This window comes from Simochromis diagramma, unplaced genomic scaffold (assembly GCF_900408965.1).
Source record: "Simochromis diagramma unplaced genomic scaffold, fSimDia1.1 OVJJ01000304.1, whole genome shotgun sequence".
NCBI lineage: Eukaryota > Metazoa > Chordata > Actinopteri > Cichliformes > Cichlidae > Simochromis > Simochromis diagramma.
The window spans coordinates 17,308,103-17,329,149 of NW_024387030.1; the positions used below are offsets into that span (position 1 = coordinate 17,308,103).

Below are 21,047 nucleotides of genomic sequence, written 5' to 3' on the forward strand. Positions count from 1 at the left end.
CCCACTTAATCTCTTAAAGAGAAGACATTATTTGCAGTTGCAGACGTTTTCAAAAGCAAGCATAGCTTGCCTTTAAACTAAAGCAACAGCTGTCACAGTGTTGCATATTACATGTATCTCACGGTTTGGCACGTCAAACAGTTCCAGCAAGGATCATTATAAAGTTCTTTTTATGCAAAATCATTGTGTTTACTGCTGCGTAAGACACAGGCGCACACCGACTCCATCCCCTCCGCCCTGTCAAAACATCCCTGCTCGGTTTGCTCAGGGGGATTAAAAGGCTCTTATTAGGATGTGTGTGGGCAGCATGCGATTCAAGCCTCGGTTCCTGATCCCAATCTGCCTCCTAATGATCCTGACTCATGCCCGCCGCAGCTGCTGCAACAGCCGCCAGTTTTATTTAAGGAAAGTTGTTCGGCAAAAGTGATTTGCATGGACTGCAGAAGCAGCAGCAGCTTTGAAGGAAGGGGAGGGGGTGGGGTGGGGTGTTTGTCATTTTCGGGTGGATCAAAAAGAAGAGAATGTGCAAGTGGTGACACCAAGAGGACAGAAATTTGCAGATTAAAATCAGTTTTTCACTTCTGTTCCAGGAGGGTGAGGCTCACAGATGTAAACACGCAAAAACCCTCATCGATCACACTGCGGGAGGGCAGCGACAGCCCATAAATTACGGCTCCTGATCATATTTAGAAATTCTGACAATGTCCTGACAGTGATGTAAAACGACACTCTGACCCTGAGGCAGATGCTGCTGTTGTAGGGTGCGGTCTGAGGGGACCGAGGCCATTTTCATTTGATGCCAAACAGCTGAGTTACCCAATCATGAAATACTACGATTCATATCGCCCATCTCTGCCTTGTCCTATCAAGGCAGGTTGGAAGACCACTGGTCACCATGGTAACAGAGCCGAATCTGTAGCTACACCTTGAAAAAGTGATGCTGGCATCTGACTGAACTGTAAAGAGCACTCCCGGCACATTGCTAAGTGAAGTTCTCCCGAATCATTGCAAATATTTTTGACACGGGACACGTTTTGTTTAACGGTGCGCCTTACCTGGATACATATTCGCTGGAACGGGTCTCCATGGCAACCGGCTCTTTGGATTCCACAACTTCAAGGTCAAACTTGCTGTCTGTCTGGCACTGTGTCTCCGACTCTTTCCGTTGCTTTTAGGGACAGGAGGATGACAAAAACGACACGTTACAAACACGACAAACAACAAACAAACAACAAGTTTAACTTGTTTGTGGCGTATTGGGCAAGAAACACTTAAAGATTTAACAGTCACAAGAAAAAGAGGGTGGAAATGTATACAGCTAACCCCTATAAACATGAAAACAAAAAGAAGTATCCCACATAGACACTAGATCCTGTTTCTTGCTTTCGGATAGCATGGATGGGGATCGTGAGTGAGAAGCCGGGTTCAGGTGTTAAAAGTTCGACTGGGATCAAATCAGGCCTGGCAGAGAAACATTCATAGAGTAATCAATGATGTGTTGACTGCAAGTTTAGGATCACTGTTCTGTTTAAAGGCGAGTTTCAAGTCAGGTACGAGGCCCCACTAAAGCAAAACTAGTTTTCTTTCTTGAAAGTATCGCTGCCCTTTGTACAGTTTAGCTTTAGTTTTCCTGTCATTTCTGCAGAAAAACAGCCGTGAAGCACATTGCTGCCACCACTGGGTTTACCTGCTGTGCTACTGTTGATGAACTGGTTCAGATTGACAGAATTGAGGTCAGTCACATTTTCAATCTTGTGTCTTTCCACCATGACAAAATTCCTGCCACTCACTGCAGCACTCCAACAATCATTAAAAAATCCTGATTGGTGGAGTGCTGCAGTGATGATTGTCCTTCTGATTTTTCTCGCATTTTCACATAGGATCACTGGAGTTCAGACAAAGTGACCTTCAATTTCTCCATGAACTCTTTTACCAAGGCTCTTCTCCCCCACTGCTTATTTTTTTATCCTTTTAAATATTCCTCTTGGGATCTTTAATCCAGCTGAAACTGCATTGCAGCATTTCCCAGATCTGTGTGATGACACAAAGCTGTCCATTAGCTCAGCAGGCTTTTCTTTCAAACTAATGACTGGCTTTTTGCATTTGTGAGCCTATTAGACAGGAAGGTATCTGACATCCAACGAACTGAATTTCCACAAGTCTACCTCAATAAACATACAGTGATTCAGAGAAATTAAAAGGGAAGATAATCTTTTTTAGATTTCATAAGGAAGTCTGAACACTTTTTGATCACACAGTAAAACTAACAGTATCCAGTCTTTGTTTGAAACTAACTTTTTAAGCAATCAAGCTATCCATCCTCCAGCCCCTGGGAACCCTGAACTAGATAAGTGGAAGAACATGGATGTTTCCTGATGAAGAAATCATTTTGTCATCCATACCAGCTCATTATTGCAACAGTAATTGTGAAAAAAAAATTGAGACAAAAGATCTAAAATGTTACAAACATTCCACGGCAAACATAATGACCAGTAGGCACCGTCGGTGCGGCATTAATGTTGCGGACTGTGTCTTGGCTCTTACCCTCACGTAGGCCACAGGAGCAGGAGGGTGGAAAAACTTGCGTACAATGTAAGTGGTGGTGGCAATGCAAAAGATGATGGTGCCCAGAATCTCCTTCCACCAGGGTAATAGCAGCACGGGATCCTTTCTTCTTCGATTCTCACCTCCTGCCCCGTTTCCATTTATGAGACTTATGGCGGTGTCACGCTTCTCTCGGTAACGCTTGCTGTAGGGGAAGTAGTAGCCATTGTCTGGAGCAAGAAGAAGCAAAAATCCTTCAGTCCACTTCAAATCATTTCAACTTTAACAGCTAGAATGTGCGTACGGAGTAACATTGCACAATTAAACTCTTACCGTATGGATACTGGAGGATGGACAAGGCTCCATTGCTGTATTCGTCGTGGGAGAACTTGTCGTTATTTAGACACTTGTCGAATTCATCAGAGCCGACCAGAGCTGGTGTCCGAGATGGAGAATCTGTATCAAGGACAAGACGAATAACTTCTTGTATCTCACAAGAAAGACTGATCAATATGGAATAAAAGGTTTTGGACGATGAAGAATGAAGGGCAAAGCTTTGGGCTACAGGGAGCATGGTGATAGACTGTGTCCACGTGACATCAAATACTTCTTGGAACATGGTGTAACTTTGTGCTTAAAGATGGGCTTTGGCCGTTCTGCCCTGACTCTGCATGTAATCATGAATTTAGTCCCTTTGGTGCTGCAAACTTACGTATTAGAGGCTTCCATTTGACAGTGGGTAGTGGAATTATGTCCTTCTCTGAACCGATGGCTTTGGAGGGAAATTTTTCCGTGATTTTTACCGATGACTGAAGGTAGAGCTGCCCCTGAAACATCCCTAAAAAAAACCCCGACAGTCAACACGGTTATCCACAATCACTGGTTCCTAACCCTTACAGGAATAGTGAAGCGTCTGTATACATGTATAAGAAGTTACCTAGGTAAACACTGGACTCTGCAGATTCCCGCGTTTTCTCTGGATCTTCGTCTTCCTCGTCTTCCTCTGTTTTGGACTGGCTGCTGTAGGTGGTGTCGTCGAACAGGCTGATTGGCGTAACTTTACCACCACCCACCAGCCAAGCTGAGGCGATGGGAGTGCAGAACTACATGACACACGTGAGAATGAGTAGAAATACTTTAATGAGCTCCACAGTCAAAGTCATGAAGCACTGAACTGCATTAAAGCACTAAGACGCGCTAGTAAATAAGTGACCAGAGGATTTATTTTAAGCATCTAACCTGATGTTCCCAGACCAGCTGTGCATCAGGCCCGGTGCTGAAAGCCATGACCTTCCAATCAGGAACAGACACTTTGATAACTAGGTCCAAATGCTGGTTTTGATTCTGGTGGTTCTCGGCCTGCCGTTTCTCTGTTGGCTCATCAGCGATGACCCACTGACTCTCCTTCCAGCTGTCACCATTTGCTAGTTCGCCCTCCAGGAAGTTAATTCCAGGCTGCATCTCCGGAACGAGTTTCAGCTCAAAGTTTCCGACACTAAAGTTCCACCTTGCACAAACAGCGAAGATGCATGATTTAAATAAAAATCCCTGCCTTATACGTTTCTGGTCTTTCATGTTACCCTGTGGTTTCCTTCTACTTACTACTGCTTGTTGTTCACTACTGTTAGTGACTAAATAGCCAACTTTGTTAATAAAAACAACGTCAGTAGCTGCTCTGTGAATTATATTTGATTGACTCACTTCTCCATCCCCGATCGAGGCCTGATGGCTCGCACAGTCTTCTGAGTCCTCTGCAGCAGGAGCACATCTTCGGTCTCCACCTCGTCCTCTTCCCAGCGACTGCAGCCCCCCGCAGAGCAGATGTACCGAAGCTGAGGAAAGCAACAGGGGGGAAATTACAAAAGTCGGTTATCCTACTGCGCCGGACTGGTTAGTATGCTAATAGATTTGACACGTGTTAACCTGTCCTATCAGGTTGTTTTTGAAATTGTTTCACAGACCTTGCCACTGTAGGCCCCCAGGCCATAGGTGGTGAGGGATTTCCCCCCGACCAGGACTGTGTCCTCTCCAATGCGATATGACGACTCCAGCAGGGACTCGACGCTGAAAGGCACTGCCTCCATGCTCTCTCTGTCCCGGTTCCACTGAAACAAGGCACCATCCAGGGAAGGTATTACCATCTTATTGCCAAACACCTGCAACAACAAAAAACAAACAAACAAAAAAACAAAACGCAGAGTCAGGTTAGTTTTGGTTTCTAGAAGAAGACCGCTCTAAATAAAATAAGAGGAACTTCTGAAAACAGAAAAGATGTGGCAATGGCTTATATTGATATTTTTTAAAATAAGCATCTTAAATTCAGTCTCTAAATTGCCAGGTCAGCGTTGCTAATCAAAATTGGGACAATGTTTATATTTGTTATGAGTTTGCCAACAAAATAACTGCCTGTGAGCCCCCACAAGTGGCAGCTGTATAAAACCACAATGAGCGACAATTTATCAAAACGCCACTACCAATAAAACAAACTAAAAAAAAATTCATAGGGGTTATATGTATAAATTTTGTTTGTTTGTTTTTTTACAAATACTATAAAAGCTCTAGAGCTGCTGCATAAGTTACCAGCACTCCTCTAACATTGTGTTTCAATGCCACACAGACAAATCACTAAAAACAAAATGATTCATTAGGAATGTTGTTTTTTTTGGCCCACGCAGTTTTCCTTTCGTACACACGGCTGTTTTAAACTAGCAGTTTTTATGTATTTCTTTATTTCTTTTCTCCCAGCTTAAAAAGACAATCCTTAAAAAACACAAAAACACTTTGCCACACAGACAGTGCTGGCCGACACACATCCACCCACACAGCAGCAGCTCCGGCCTCCACACGCTTGGACTCAATCCACAGACGTGGAACCATTATACAACTCAAAGCCGGAGTAATTAACTCAAATCTTTATAAAAGTGTGCTACCCTCAACTGTGTGTGTGTGTGTGTGTGTGTGTGTGTGTGTGTGTGTGTGTGTGTGTGTGTGTGTGCGCGCGCGCGCACGCTCTATTAGGTGCTGGTTCAACAAGGATGACATCATTGCCAAAACCCTGAGCCTAATCCTGACTTAACCTCTGCAGATTTAGCTGTCAAAAGAGAGTCTTTTTCATTCGATGTCCAACTTGTGACTCACTTCTATCAACAAACTCACGAGTGACATAACAGCAGTTTTGGGTCCAATTCTTGGCCTTGTTGATGCTAAACAGGTGCTATTGAGGTTAAAACTGCAACCAATCAGTCAGTAGCCTTGCTTCGGAAATCCTATCAGACTCGAAAAAAGTCAGAGCTTTGTGGCGGATTAAGAAAAATGCCAGCGGGGAGCAACGTGTGGCAGTTTGATTTATTAGAGAGCACAGGCAGGAGAAGCGGTGATGTCATCTTTTCTTTCAGAGGGAGGGGCTGGTTTAGACACAAGATGGGGATAAATTTAGCAAGTGAAAGGAGGAAGGGTTAGCAATCTGACCATCACATCACACCACACTGGTACTACTGAGGAGCTTTACAGCCGGGGGTGGGGGGTATTCTTATAGCCGTGGATGAGTCATCCTGCTCCCGATGGTTTAATCCATCTCTCTGATCCAGCCCAGTTAGCTTCATCTCAGCTGTTCGTCTTGTCAATGTCCTCTAAGTCAGAAACACGGTCCCCATATGTACTCTGAGTGACTGTCCTACAAACCACGAGCTCAGCAAATTACTGAAAGTCAATCACATTATCATTATCTCAGACTTATTGTAAAACTTTCTCCAGTGGCTTTTACTTGTAAATAACTTTTTAAAAAAGTGCGTAAGCATATTTTTTTCTGCATTATCACAGTAAATTTAGCTTTAAGGACCCAGCTGAGATGCCTAATTATTGTTTAGAAATGTAATTATTTAACTAATATTTAACAGGGCTTAAAAATCATTAGATCTCAAGTGGTATAGTTTTGGAGCTCCTTCAGGGTTCCTTTATCAGGTATCACTGAGTGTGCACCTTGTGTTTCACTCACTTTATGCACCATGCTACATTTAATCATTTGTTATTATTCATCTCTGGCTGCCAGAGGTTCCTTCCTGCTAAAAGGGAGTTTTTCTTTCCCACTGTCGCCAAAGGGTTTGCTCATAGGGGCCATCTGATTGTTGGGGTTTTCAGTGTTTTCTCAGTATTAGGTGTAAGGTGTTATAGGGTCTTGGTCTAATAACCTAAAGTGCATTGAGGCAACTGTTGTTGTGATTTGGCACTATATAAATAAAATTAAACTGAACTGAATCAGGAGTTTTGTGGTGTGATTTACTTTGACAACTCTCTAATGATGAACGGCACTTAAAGCTGGCAGTTAAACGATTAAGACGAGTTGAGCTGAGTTCTTAAGGTATTTACAGCTAAGTGACTTTGCTAACAGCTCTCTTTTTATTACTGGGGTATGCTGCCTACAATGATCTGAAACTGTACATTTGAATGTATTTGTAATTTTTTTTTTTTTTTTTTTTTTTAAATACGCTTTCATTATTTAATTTGGAAATATTCAGATTTAGATGAACACACGATGTTGATAAGGGAAGCTTCCTACAAACCAGCTGGCAGAGTCACAAATTTTGATGTTTTTGGCAACAGACCCGCATAACATTATCAGAGATTCATGGTATTACTCACCACTCAGTCGACCTTGATATATATTTGTTAGGAAAATTTGCCAATTAAAATCTGAGCCATAAGGATTACAGAGATCTCGCTATAACTCACAATATGTTTGATTGAAATAACCGTCTGTCGCTCTACAGTTGGAATTCGATTATTCGAAAAGTAAAAAAAAGCTTTAAGGATGGGAAAGTAATTTTATAATCTGTGCCAACCCGTATTTGATTATATGATCACCAAAGTATAAAGATATCAAGTGATGCTTATGAACATCCCACCTCCACAATCTGTTTTGTTCCCATGTCTTTGTCTGCTGTGTTTGCCCTGGTCTATTTTTGTGAGAGAGCTTCAGTATCTTTTATAGTCAAACTATTGGTTATTAAAATAACAAGGTCTTAGATTAAATGCATTTAATTTGTAGGATGTGATAAAATATTCAAGAGTTAACTTAAAAAAAACCCCAAAAAACTGACTTCTCAGCACAAACGTTTTCCTTCTCTTTGTGCCTCATTTACTATGAATTTTAAGAGCTTATTAATCTTTAAAGAGCTATAAGACAGACTCATTCAGGAAAAATATGCACCATTACTGAGAGACCAGAGCCATTCACTTATTTAAGATACTCATCTACTGGCTAAAAGAAACATCCAGCCTCCAGCGTGCACGCTCAAATTATAGTTATCATTTTTCTTTATATAACCACTTCTTCACGAAGGCATTCATCCAAATGTGCTTGATGATTATTTGATGTCACTGATCATACCATCATATTCCACCCCCGGGGCGTGGGGGCAGATTAGGGGGGGGGGGGGGGGGGGGGAGTGTGGGGAGCCGTAATGTGCGCAATTGTTTGTGTGTGTAAGCTGCTGCCTACGCTCCGGTGAGCCTGTCAAACAGTGTCCCCTCTTACCCACCGCTAATATGCCATGTTTGGTCCGCAAGGCTACTGCTCTACTTCAAGGTGGCAGACCGACTGCGCGAGAGAAATGCTAACACCGCGGGTTCAGATAAAACACACGAAGCAAAACAATCAAAACTAAATCAGAGCAGCTGGAAGGCGGCTCTGGGAGATTTATTGCGAGTATTTGTCCCCGTGTTGTAATCAATCAAATTCTCCCAATTCATTCATTCGCACTGCATGCCAGCAGAGAGAGAGAGAGAGAGAGTGTGTGTGTGTGTGTGTGTGTGTGTGTGTGTGTGTGTGTGTGTGTGTGTGTTGGAGTGAGCATGTGTCTATTATGTGATGACATCATCTCTGCTCTGAGGCATTACCTCACCTCCCTAATCACCCAACCTCTTCTTTCTTCATTCCTTTAGCCCCCCCCCCCCCCCCCTGTGTGAGTCACTCCACATTGGCACCGACTCTACTGTCTAATGTGCGCACACACACACACACACACACACACACACACGAACCCCCCTCTAAGCTCGGGGGTAACTTTGCTTTTTGAAGTGATGGCTGCTTTTTCTGCAGACAATGCTGTTTGTGGGTCTGTCCCTCATTTTATTACTTAAAGAAAAAAAAAAAAGACACACTCTACAAGATGCAGCAGGCGACTGGCTGTTTCCGGCCGGTGTGTGGAGGCCAGCCAATAGTATAGCATGAGACCCAACCCCCCCAGCCTCTGATCACTGAGCAGAGTGGTGTCTCAGGGACCCGCAAGCACCACCGAAATTGTTGCTTACTGCTCAGCAGGCAGGCAGGTTGGGGGGGGGGGGGGATAGAGATTGCAGGAGCAACTGGCAATGCTTCCCACCTGCCTTTGCCCCCACCCACACCCCCTCACCCCAGGGTAAGAGAGAGAGGAATCACAGGTAAACAAGGACAGAGAGGGTAAGGCTGGATTAAAACTTAGAAAGTATATTAGAAAAAACAAACAACACACACACAAAAACAAACGAAAAACAAAACAAAAACACAAACAGCCCACACTCGACAGATCACAACAAGTGACGTCACATCGCAGCAAGTCACCGAGTTCAGAGCTGACAGGCATCTCTCCTCGTTCCGCTCCGTCAGCCAAATGAAAGCCAACAGGTGAAAAAAGAAAGCACACAAACACACACCATACTCCATCACAACAGAAGCACACTGGAAGATGACAGGAGGATGTTACATGTGTGCATGCCCATGAATTTCATGACACTTCTTATGAAGTGTCAACATACTGTTATAGTGAGTATAACTGCTTTTAATTCTTTATATTTAGAAAAGTTTGCATTCATTTATGAGAGAACTAAAAGCCTTTGTAACTGCGCAACTCATTTAATGTTGTAAACAATACACGTTAAACCAAATTAACATCATACATCGTCAACCCAGCTGGAAAACATTCTTTACATAGTTTGCCAGTTTCTGAGTTTTAAAAGTGAATAATAAACAATTTCGATTTAAAATTTAAATTTAAAAATTGATTCTCCTCAGCGTGCAGAGAACCATGCAGGACATCGAGTCATTTAAATTTAAAAGGGTTGATTCCGATGACGCTGGTAGAGAAGCTATCTTATGCATACTGTACATACTGTATGTGCATCACAGAATCTCTAGAGGTTCTCCACACTTGCAAGAATCCCAGATTTTGAAAGAAAATGGTAATGAAGCTCGATTCATTTTCCAAATCTCACAGACGGCACGTGTCAACCAAATGCCCACGAGACGCTCGACTCTAAAGGCTGCCTTTGAAATGCAACCCAGCATTATAGCAGCTGATTTCAGTGATTAGTTCCCTTCTTCTAATTGTAGCTTTACTAATCAATGAAGTCAGCTGTAGTTTTAAAAGCTGGAACCAAAAAAATAAATAAAAATTAAGCATGTGTCATTCAGACTTTTCAGGCTGAATGACACATGCTTGAGTATCACTTCACCCTTCATTATGAAAGGTCCTTAAATATTTGAATGAAAGTCTCCCACAGTGAGCAACTCTGAATTGCTATTTTGGGACTGCAGCTGCTTATTTTACACTTTCATTTTATACACACTGTTACACCAGTTGTATTTCCTTTATCATTTGGTGAATAAATACATATATATATATATATCTGTGCTATACACCACATAATCAAAGAAATTTCTAGGAAACATTTACAGCAAACTGCAACGCGACCCCTAGAAAAACAGGATATCAGAAATGTTTTAAACTTAATGAACTACGTCTGGATCGCTCTGTTATTGTTACCTCAATAATGAAGCAGTCAGAGTTCCTTACATTCAGACATGCTCTACCAGCACCAGCAGACTAACATTAAACTGATCTCAGCAGCCACCCAGACCCTTGTTAGTATCAGAGACTTTTTCCCTGAGGCAAAACTCTCGCAGAGAGCGAGTCCACATCAAAGTGAACCATGGGCATGTTTCTAGCATGCAACACTCTGGTCTCGCTCTGGGCTCCACTTCACTTTCAGCACGTCTGTGTGGGCGGTTTAAGCTTCAGTATACATGTAGAGGCGAGGGTCTTGCTGCGCTTGTATGTGTAAACTACTACAGTCAACAAAGAGGCTAATCCTCCAGGCGAATCAGCTACTCTCAGATTTACGCGGGGGTGTGAAGCATGTCTGGTGTCTATTGCGCTGTGTGTGTGTGTGTACATATGAAATGTATGTAAGCAACAACAACCCTTGCTTGACTGTTTAAAGTGCAGAGAGTTCAATTACTAGTCTTGGAGTCTGCAGAGAGAGAAAGCCAGGAGGGACAGTGTTTGTTTTGAGGAAGAGACAGAGATGAGACTGCATCCTTAACCTCCCCCTGACATGTAGATTTTGGAAATCATCTTTTAGTAGATATTAATAACACAAACAAAGGTGTTTTAACCTGTGTAAGTGGCTTAAGTTGACCTTTGCTTATTCCTTAAGGCTGGTATTTAAATTTTAATTCCTGGAGTGGCATTTAGTCAGACTAAAGCTAAGTTTTCCTCCTATTTTCCACTGAAATGAAAAGAAAGTAGGGAAACAAAGACATGGATTTACCTCAGGTTTGCTGAGGCTGGAGGACACTAAGGAACCTGAACCGACATCTAGGTCCCACTGCTTCCTGCCCTGGTTGTGAGGATCTAAAGCAGAGATCCGTCCATCCAGGGTACTGATGATTACCAGAGACCTGTGGATAGAACATACACATACTTTGAAATACTTTCCAAATGAGGGTTCATAGAGCTATCATCGCACATCAACACAAGGGTGCCGATATACCGCTGTTGAAAAGACTGCTTAAGGCTCGTCTGTGCACTCATGAGCACTCTGCGAGCTGATTTTAAATTTCAAAAGACATTAAAGCCGACGTTGCCCTTTAATGCAGTCCTATCAGTGTGTGTGTGTGTGTGTGTGTGTGTGTGTGTGTGTGGGGGGGGGGGGGGGTATTCTAACCCCTTCACAGATAAGACACTAAAGGGCAAACTGTGAAGGGGTGTCTTCTCTTTTCTAGTCTGCACTTGTTTAGGAATCAAGGTGACCTTCAACAGCAGCTAACAGCACATCTGTGCCATGACAAACCCCTTTGTTTTAGTTTTTGGGGGGTGGGGGGCATACTAACTACAGAAGATGATCACCATATGTACCACACACACTGTGACTGTGTGAAACCATGAATTTTCAGTTATGGTTTATCATATCTATCAAGTATGTCAAAGGGGCTAAAGTCTTTCACCACTAGGAGAGAAGATTTTATAAATTATTGTTATGATAGTATTGTAATCCTCCCCCAGCTCTATAGCTATACCAAATTACTTTATCTAAGGTAAGAAAAATAATAATAAAAGTACTTTTATTCCCCATTGATGTGCAAACGCAGCAATATTTAATAACAACTCTGTTTTCTTTTTCCTCTCATTTTCCTAGTAACAGCCTGACTGAAACATTATTGAGACATCCCGCCCCACCCCTCCACTCGGTTCTTAGGTCTTCTGCCGCATTGCTTGTCAATCATGTCCAGAGCTCCGGTGGGGGCTACATCCCAGCTATTGATCTGTATCCGTCTCGAGGAGCTGCTGTCAACAGGGCATTTAGCTTTATTTAACTGGTGAGGGTCTGCCGTGTACACATGCAGTTTCTGAGAACCCACTGCTCTCACATCCACACAGCTGGGACCCAGGCAGCTTCCCTCTGTTGGCCACCAGAGCACACTGGGATTTCAACCATCTCCCTCAAGGGCAACTAGACAGAAGTTGCTGAGGGAAACTAGTGAATACAATATTACAATATTATGTGTTCACTTTCCCGTGTTGCGCTGTCACATCCAGTTTGGTTCATTTACATGCACAGTGACATCTATCAACTAGCTTGAGTACATTTAATAATAGCATCATCCACTGCATCTATCACTTAGACTGCTAATGATTGGCCATAATGCCTTATTGATTTCTGCTATCGAACAGTCTTCAGTCATGAAGGGGAAGGAGCATGTTGGAGGATGTTAAAGCTTTTGGACAACTTACAAATTGATTGTTTCTGAGAGTGCAAATCAATTTTAGGAAGGTTTCTCTTCTGTTACGCCGCAGTCGCTGACACATTCACGGGGAGCTGCACGCGCCGCTGTGGAGCAGCAAGACTGCAAGTCTGCATAAAAATGCAAATAAGATCACTTAACAGTAATGGGCCATGTGTCTTTCAGGCCTATCGAAGCCAAGATTATCTCCCCCAAATCTGCTCCGAGCATTATCAGCTTCGCAACTTGCGCTCAAGAGTAGCGTACTGAGAAAAACATTGTTTTTTTTCCCTTTTCTTTTTTCTTTTTTTTTTTTTTTTTAAATCCTCCAAGCCACCAATAAAAACAGAGCGCTAAAGCCCGCTCTCACTCTCTCAATTGGCTGCGAGACCCTGCCAAAAATATTTGGCTGATTGGTTGTTGCTAAGCAGTCGACTCTCTGAGAAGGCGGAAGCTTTCGGCGGCCTTCGCTCGGCCAGACCCGCCCCCACCACCACGGAGTCATGCTGTGAATGTAGAAAGTGAGGAAGAAGTCGCTCAAGTTCAACTTCAGAGATGGAAGAAGAGTAATCAGGAGATATAAGAATTTCACTCGGTGAGGGAGATCAAAGGCTTTTGTGGACTCTTTGTACTCCAGATAAAGGATAAGAATGAGTAGATTTGAGGGTGCGGGCTGGGGGAGGCACTTAATTTTACAACTTAGGTACCAGGATAGAGATGGAGAAAACGAGCTGTGGGGGAGGGAGCAGCTACGAAAATAGCAGTTAACCAAAAACTGTGACACAAAACAAATAGCCCTACTGTATCATTTAGAGCTGGAGGCAATTTATTTTCCACGTCTGAGCCCTGAGACGCTGCAGCACTGCTCATCACCAAAGGGATAACATGTAGCCTGTGGGGCTGCTGCTGCCAGCTGTGACAGACGCAGGCGGTGGAGACACTGAAGAGTATGTTTGAATGGAGACTGAGCAAAATAAAATTTAAAAAAAAAAAAAAAGGAGAAAAAAGGGAAAGAGAGTGTTGTGAGGCTGCCAACACACTGGGGGTTGTTAGTGTCCTCGCCTGTAATGTTGTCAAAAGTGTCATAATAGTCCTGACTGCTTCTTCAATCACAGAGCGTATGGCGGAGCAGGGAGCCAATTAGCCTCGCTCTCGCAAGACTCTACTCCTCAGAGACGCTCGGCCTCAGTCTGCTCACACCGGCAAAGCTGAGCTGCTGGTAAACATACTCCCATTGAAGGAAACAACCAGGATGTTTACACAGGCTGAGTCTCCAAGGATGCGAGGAACCGCCGAACCGGGCCAATCCCAGCAAGCCTGCCGTGTCCCGGCAGCCAATGGAAGCTCTGTTTTTCCCTGCTCGTTTAGCCAATGGGTGGCGAGCTCTGCGGACTTCGAGCCAATGGCGGAGCACGGATGCTTGTAACCATGCAACAGCAAAGCAGCCCGGGCTGTGGAGTTCTGCTGCCGCGCTGCTGCCGCTCAGCCGAACTCACAGCCACTGAGAGGCAGAGAAAAAAAAAATATATGAGAGCATGGGGAGCACGTGGTGAGAAAGTTATGGATGCAGCTCTGAGCCGGCCGCACCCAATACCAACACAGCTGCACCAGCAGGAGGAAAGGAAAAAAAAAAATGGGTCATGTGCATTCCTTTAAACAGTTCACTGTCTGACGGGCAACGCCACAGAAAAGCTCTAAATATGACATTGTCGATTACCACGGCAATGCAAGCAGAGCTGGCCGCTTCAAAAGAGACAGCAAAGTCCATCTTTAGGGTGTCGCAAATGTGCTTGACATGACATCAAAATGCCACTTACCCTAAGGTGACATCTTTCATGAAAGGTCACATAACACCAGAGCTTAATCACAGATTAATGTGATCTGAAGGTTTACATAACTGTCCCTGGACCTGCTAAATAAACAAGTGATCATGTTTGTAGGTCTTTGTCCCAGCAGGAGAAAGCCTTTAGTGGCCTCAAGTGGAAAAGCTGTGGCGAATAGTTGGCCATACATGCATGGCGAGTGCAGCACAGAGAGCACAGGGTGTGGTTTTTTAACAGAAAAAAAACAACTTCTAGTACAAGCATAAAAACACACACACACACCATTTAAAAGTGTCACTATCTCTCTCCTCCTCTTTTCTCTCCTGCAGAAGTGCGCTCTTCTCTCCAGCCTCACACGTGGTAAAATATAAACTCTATGGCGCCACGCTCCTGCCGCCCGATTGGCTGGGGCGCAGCTCCGATCCGCGGATGTGATTCGTTGTTGCTAAGCAGTGAGGAGCTGTTGAGAGTGAAAACAAGACAGCGTGGTCCTGCTAACTACCAGCCAACTCTGGAGTTTTCATCCTCCCCTCCCTCCTTTTCTCGCTCCCGTTCTCTCAGAGTATCGCACCTTTTTTTTTTGCCTCTGCCCCACCCATACTGCAGTGCTGCTAGACGGGGGTCCTGCCGACTTACCGAAATAGCCACTGACCTAATAAATTCACTCATTCTGATAATCGGATTCGAACAACACTGCTGTCAAGCAGTCACACGTTCAAAAGACTGTTTACAGTTTCTACCTCTGTACATGCGAGCATCTTCTATGATCTCGGACTGTGTTCATCAAGTGCAGAGAAATTCAGGAGGTCAGACACAAAGACTCTAAAGGTCAGCATTAAAAAGCACCAGGCAGCACTTAAAAAACAAAACATGGTTACATAAGTAACAGACAATGAGGATAAAACAGGTAAAAAGATCTTATATAAGCTCGTTTAAAGCCACTGTGAGCTTGGTAAGTGGAGTTATATATTCAGACCTCTGCAGGAAAACAAGTGCCGGGTTTAAAGAAGCCAGTTTTGAGCGATCAATTACGAGCTTCTCCAGTGATGGAGTTCAATCAGCTTCATCGCGACCTGTTATTTTTGGGGACAGTAGTGTCTATTATTAAAACGCACTCAGCAGCTCCCTGGTTACACAGAGCAGACTAAAGATACAATGTGAGGAAAATGAAAAAAAAAACAAAAAACTCTTCACTTCATCCTTTACCTAACTATAGCCAGACCCGTGCAGTCAACTCAAATTCTGAGCACCAGCCCGTCTACGACGCAATTGGCCGCCAAGTCGCCCAGCTTGGCCGATTGGCTGTTGCTAAGCAGTAGGCTGGTGGGAGCCAGCCTGCGAGCACGGCGGCCCAGAAGAGCTGTTGCAGCTACGGGGCCCTGAGGGTGGGTGGGGCGGGGAGGGGGCAGTCGAGGGAGCACGTTCAAACAGAGCTGCTGTCCTCTCACCTCCAAGTGCTCCCGAAGGTGCTGAAGGGCCCCGTGGAGCACTTGCTGGCAGAGGCTTTAAACTTGGCAGGGCAAACACACACACGGTTCGCACATATACACACACTAAAGGGTTAAATCCTATATGTACACATATACGTGCGCCGAGACAGACGTAAACACCACGTCTCCAGGGCGACGTTTACGGCACGAGGATGAAAGCGTTAAAGGTGAAGCGACAGCCGACACAACAGCAGGCTCGTCGCACGCTGAATGCCGGATCAAAGCAAACATCTACAATATTTATAGATTACAGGATAGAGAAGTGGAAGGAGGGGCTTTTATAAATGACAGAAATTGAAAAACGCTGACATCTGAGCGCTGACTGGTTTTCAAGAGTTTGCCTTTGAAGTGCTCGACTCCCAAATCTCAATCAGAAGTAGAAGAAAACAACAACAACAAAAAGAAAAGCAGGTCTTTACTCGAGATCTATTATACTTTATATAAAATGGGATCCAGATGTGAGAGTTATGATGTTCTTAACAAAGCACTAAAGTTACTGGGATGCTTGAAAAGTAGAAAGAGTAGTTAAATCCAGAGCAGTACAGGGTGCCACTTACTGCCACAGGGTCTGTTTGACTTGGAAAGTCAAGCAGGTAAAAGTCCCAAAAGGTCGCAGAATGTTTTCAAAAAGCTGACCTAATTAACGGTGAGAGATGTTCAACTTCACCGTTTCACATTCATTTTAACCAAATACAAGTTCACTGTCGCTATTATAAATATAAGCAACACATTTCAAACAACTTCCTTTAAAAACAGGCAATTTCCACGCTTCCTGAAAATGTGTTTTCTGACATTTAAGGCGCCTCTTATTTGTTTATTTTTTAGTTAAATTAGCCCCTTTACAAGAGAAACCTACCTAAAAATCACTCTTTTTTGTTTCTTGTGACATTTCTAAAGTTCAGCAACAACTCTGTAGGCGGACAGATGGAAATGGAGCACTCGGCAGTGTATATACTCAAGGGATGACATTAAAAAGCAGCGTGTGTGTGAGGATAAGGGGTGTCAGAGAAGAAGCAGGGGGAGACTTAAATTCAAGGGCGAGAGACAAAGAGAATAAATGCAATGGAGAGACTGGTGTGGTCGGGCTTGCTGCGCTGTAACCCTGGAAAAACAAAACCTTACAAACAACAACTACTAAAGTCGAGAGACCATTAGTCCACAACTTCTAAACATACTGCTCAAAAGACTTATTTATATAAGGTGACAAAAAAACAGAAAAGAAAAAAGCCGGTAGTTTGTGGCGAAAAAGCCTGGAAATATGTAAGAGAGCAAACAGAAAGCAAGTAGAGAGTGTGACACGGCAGGGAGAAAGCGAGCAGTGGAAGGGTGTGACCAGCACCAGGGTGAACGCTCAGGAGTTTTCCTGCAGCAGCTGAGGTGGCTGGCAGGGGAATATTCTGCTTCTACCTGTTAATTACGTTCATCTTGATATTGTACGGCAGATGCCAGGCAGGAGCTTTTGTGTTGCCCTCGTGCCACGAGTTTACCCTGGTAAAACTGTGGCTTTGTGCAGGGTGTAAAAAAAAAAAAAAAAAAAAAAAAAGAGTGCGGCAGTACTCTGAAAGATTTTGGGAAATCTTTCATTTTTCCCAACCAAGTAACTACACCTCTTGACTTGAGTATGGCGGGACAGACTACACAGCATGCCGAGTTGCTCCCTGCTGTGAAAGAGCATTGTTTATATAGCACCTCGAACACCCAGGGCTAGCACGCGGTGCTTCGGGTCTTGTCAGAAAACTTTAAAGTGAGCCTGGGGTGTAAAAAAGGTTGGCAGAAAATTGGCGGCACGCTGCGTTTCAGCCGTCAAGTAGATACAATGGCAGCAAGCTCGAACATTAAGGTGATGAAACGACACCGTGCATCTTCAAAAGGTTCGACTCTAACAAGGTTTTCGATGTTATGACTCCCTCAGGAAAACAGACAGCGTATTCAGAATAATACATAGGGAATAATTTATTACAGGACCTCAGGACCTTGGATACCTAAAGCAAGAAAGCGTGCTGATATAATCCTGATTCAAGGAGCTATATTACACTCAAAAAGTGGGTGTAATGGACTTGTAAAGGTAAAAATAAGATGAAAGAACAGAAAAGGAACACACTGCGCCAAACATCTAAGGTGGGCGTCAAACCTACTGTTTACCAAGGAAGACAAAATCAATGCCCTCCCCACTGTGAGATGCAGCGAGAACTGCATCTCACTTTGGGCAGCAGCAGCAGTAATCTAACAGGACTGGGTAAACATGTGGTCTGTGTCAGACTGTAAACTTTTCACTGGCGGCATCCAGGGGACTTTCTCAGCAGTGCCGCATGCCTTTTCAAGGTGTTATGTGAAAATGTAACTGCGCTAAACACGTTAGAGTTGTATTTTATGTCTGAGGTTAAAGCACTGACATGCAGCATGGTCTCAGGTGCGTCTGAGACCCCCCCCCCTCCCTCCCACAGCAGCAGCAGCAGCAAGGTGTAGCAAACCTGAGCTCCTTTTCTGTCAAACAAACAACAGCTTGTCATTTTGCATACTTTTACATGTATCTTCTCCAGGGCCACTTTGCTACAGCTTTAAACCGCTAAGATCAACACAAACGCTTTATCGTTAGCTTCATAGCATAAGTGCCCAAGTCATTTTTTTGTGTTTTCGGAAAACAAGAAAAAGGATGATGCAGCAGTGGTAGGGGAGTAAAGTTAGGCAAAAATCTCAATTTGACCAAAAAATGACTTAGGCACTTATGCTATGAAGCTAACGTTATGCAAAGTGTCCAACTCAACGGTTAAGAGCATAATAAACAGACTGGCGCATGTAAATGTGATGCAGATTATCTGCAGACAGGAGGGGGACGTCACCAGTTACCACTGTTATCCTGCTCTATCATTTTATAATAAACGAATCTTGCATTTTAAATCTGCAAAGAAAGCAGCAGCTGCATCTTCACTTGGAACATAAATTCCATTCAATGTAACTTGGGGCTGCTTTCAGATCGCTTTTCGGATTAACTCAACCGGGTTTAGGACAGCAGAGCGCATGTGCTCATAGTTGCCTGTATTTCTCCGCAGAGAGAATCAAAAGTTCCAGCAACCATGGCATTTCAGCTCATAACGTGTTCCCCTTTCGCGGTTGGAAAATAACAACAGACTATAGAAAAGCCACTTTCTCCATAAACTGCAAGAAGAAGCTATTCGTCGTACACCAAACTTTCCTGTCAGTTATCTGGAGCGCGTTTTGCCCTGACATGTAACCCACATGTTAGCAACTTACCTACAACTGCCGACACCAGATAAATACATTAAAACAGCTAGCTCTAGTTAGCGGGGCATTAGCGCATCTGCTACGGTGTGCGTCCATTATCGGACACGAAGCCAAACTCGCTCACAAACGCTTCATTTTCCTGTTCTGCGCTGTGACACTCCACTTAACCTTTCTGTCGCATTATTTTCTTGGCACCGTTTGTAAGGCTGCCTATTATAACACGCAGTAAAACGAGGTTTATGAGCAAAGTGGACACAAACAAATAGTTCCCCAGCAACTTCGGAATGCGCCGCTTCGGCGGAGGAATACCAAACAAGAAGTATCGCTTGACAAAAAAGTAATAAGTTTAAAATGACTTTACAAATACATTGGGGGAGGGAGGCGTTACTAGTTTGTGTGTTTGTTATTTTAGGGGTCGTCTTTATTTTGTAGGCGCTAGGGTGGTGGTGAGATATAATTAATGTGTAGTTACTTACTATCAGTTGGCAGCTGTTTCTATAATTACCTCGTCTTTCTGACGCTTCCGTTACTTTCTCCATGTGATTCGTCTGCCTCTGACCCATTGTCGTCGTCCTCCACGGTAACGTCTGCTCCAATGACCGAGGTGCCTACGTTCTCCAAGCCACGCTTCATGACTCCTGCACCATCTTGCCCCGCGGTCGAACCTGAATCCCCGGTTGTGGACAGCGGCACCCTCCCGATGGTGGAGCCCTGAGCTTGCGAAGTCCCAAATCCGATAAGCGCTTTCAGCAACAAGAGGAGCACCAGGGAAATGCTCACGTTTCCAAAGTGAAACCCCCTTTCCATTTGTGAGACTGGCACATTAGTGATTAGATTTACATGCCACTGGCCTTGTAAATCTTAACATTAAAAAAAACTTAAGGTCCAAAAAACTGTAGTTAAAACAGAAAACAAAGCTGTGTCTTCTAAAACGCCCTTTTCGGAGATGTTCTTTAAGTAAACATAAACAGCCACTGGGAAACCATGTTATTGCCTTTATACTGGACTCGACTTGCCTTGGTAACGCTGAATCCCGCCTTGTTTCTACACTAGGATTGGTTAGTGGAATCGCCGAGTTTGTTAAAAATTCATGTATCCGCCTCTCGTTGGATAATTTGCTGTCAATCATCTAGACTCGCACACTAAGCAGAATACTATTGCACTACCCATCTGTCACTCAAAGAGGTGGGCTCAGGAAGTCCCAGCCTCCCAAACAGTGTACTGCATTGGCTAATCTGCTGTCTGTCACAGCCACGCAGGCGCATTGACGGCTGCCCGACGACCAGAGCAAAAGGTGACGCAAAAATGTCCTCGATGGCGAATTCCGTAGCGGAGCTGTGATTGGTCCGAGTTGACGTCCTCTGACCAATAACACAGGTTGGTCTGACAGGCAGGGACGTTATTGGTCAGCTTGCGTCCTGGGTGACTGAATGGAACAACTAGATTCGACATTTAGGCTGTCATTCATGAATTGTTGTCAAGACAGCCAACATGAAAGCATCAACGTGGCTTCAGTATAGAAGATCGGTGCAGTTCCTGGTCCTGGTCACGAGTTATCGTTCTCAGTTTCATTTACACAGAGATAACAATGACATAATGTCTATAACTCAAGTCACAGGCGAAAAGCTCAAAGCTCTCCATGACATTACAGAACATTTTTTTGCGTGTTATAAATATATATTACACAAGTTATTATAAACATGTCAAAGCATTTAATATACAAAAGTCGAATTTAGCTATTTATTGTACATAAGGGTATTAGCTCATAATCTGTATATAGAACATTTTGTTGTGCTGGCATTAAACTACCTTAAGCACACCAAGCAGGTTGAATATCTAGCGCCTCCCTGTGGTCAAAAAGGAGGGTGGTACTTTCCTGCATTCTGCACAAACTCGAGCACAGCTCGT

General features: G+C 43.8%; 1 protein-coding gene across 2 annotated transcripts in view; it reads right to left on the reverse strand.

Moving 5' to 3' along the window:
* eif2ak3 (eukaryotic translation initiation factor 2-alpha kinase 3) overlaps window positions 1-20,791 on the reverse strand; it is a 28,521-nt gene extending 7,730 nt beyond the window's left edge. The window contains exons 1-10 of one of the 2 annotated variants that reach the window (XM_040042317.1): window positions 19,645-20,791; window positions 11,131-11,260; window positions 4,506-4,700; window positions 4,246-4,376; window positions 3,784-4,051; window positions 3,482-3,647; window positions 3,257-3,382; window positions 2,878-3,000; window positions 2,545-2,774; window positions 1,056-1,168 (exon numbers count right to left, since the gene is read on the reverse strand). In XM_040042317.1, coding sequence (XP_039898251.1) covers window positions 1,056-1,168; window positions 2,545-2,774; window positions 2,878-3,000; window positions 3,257-3,382; window positions 3,482-3,647; window positions 3,784-4,051; window positions 4,246-4,376; window positions 4,506-4,700; window positions 11,131-11,260; window positions 19,645-19,946 — 1,784 coding nt within the window. In that variant the 5' untranslated portion in view covers window positions 19,947-20,791. The other variant, XM_040042318.1, reaches the window with a different exon arrangement.
* Window positions 20,792-21,047: the final 256 nt, after the last annotated feature.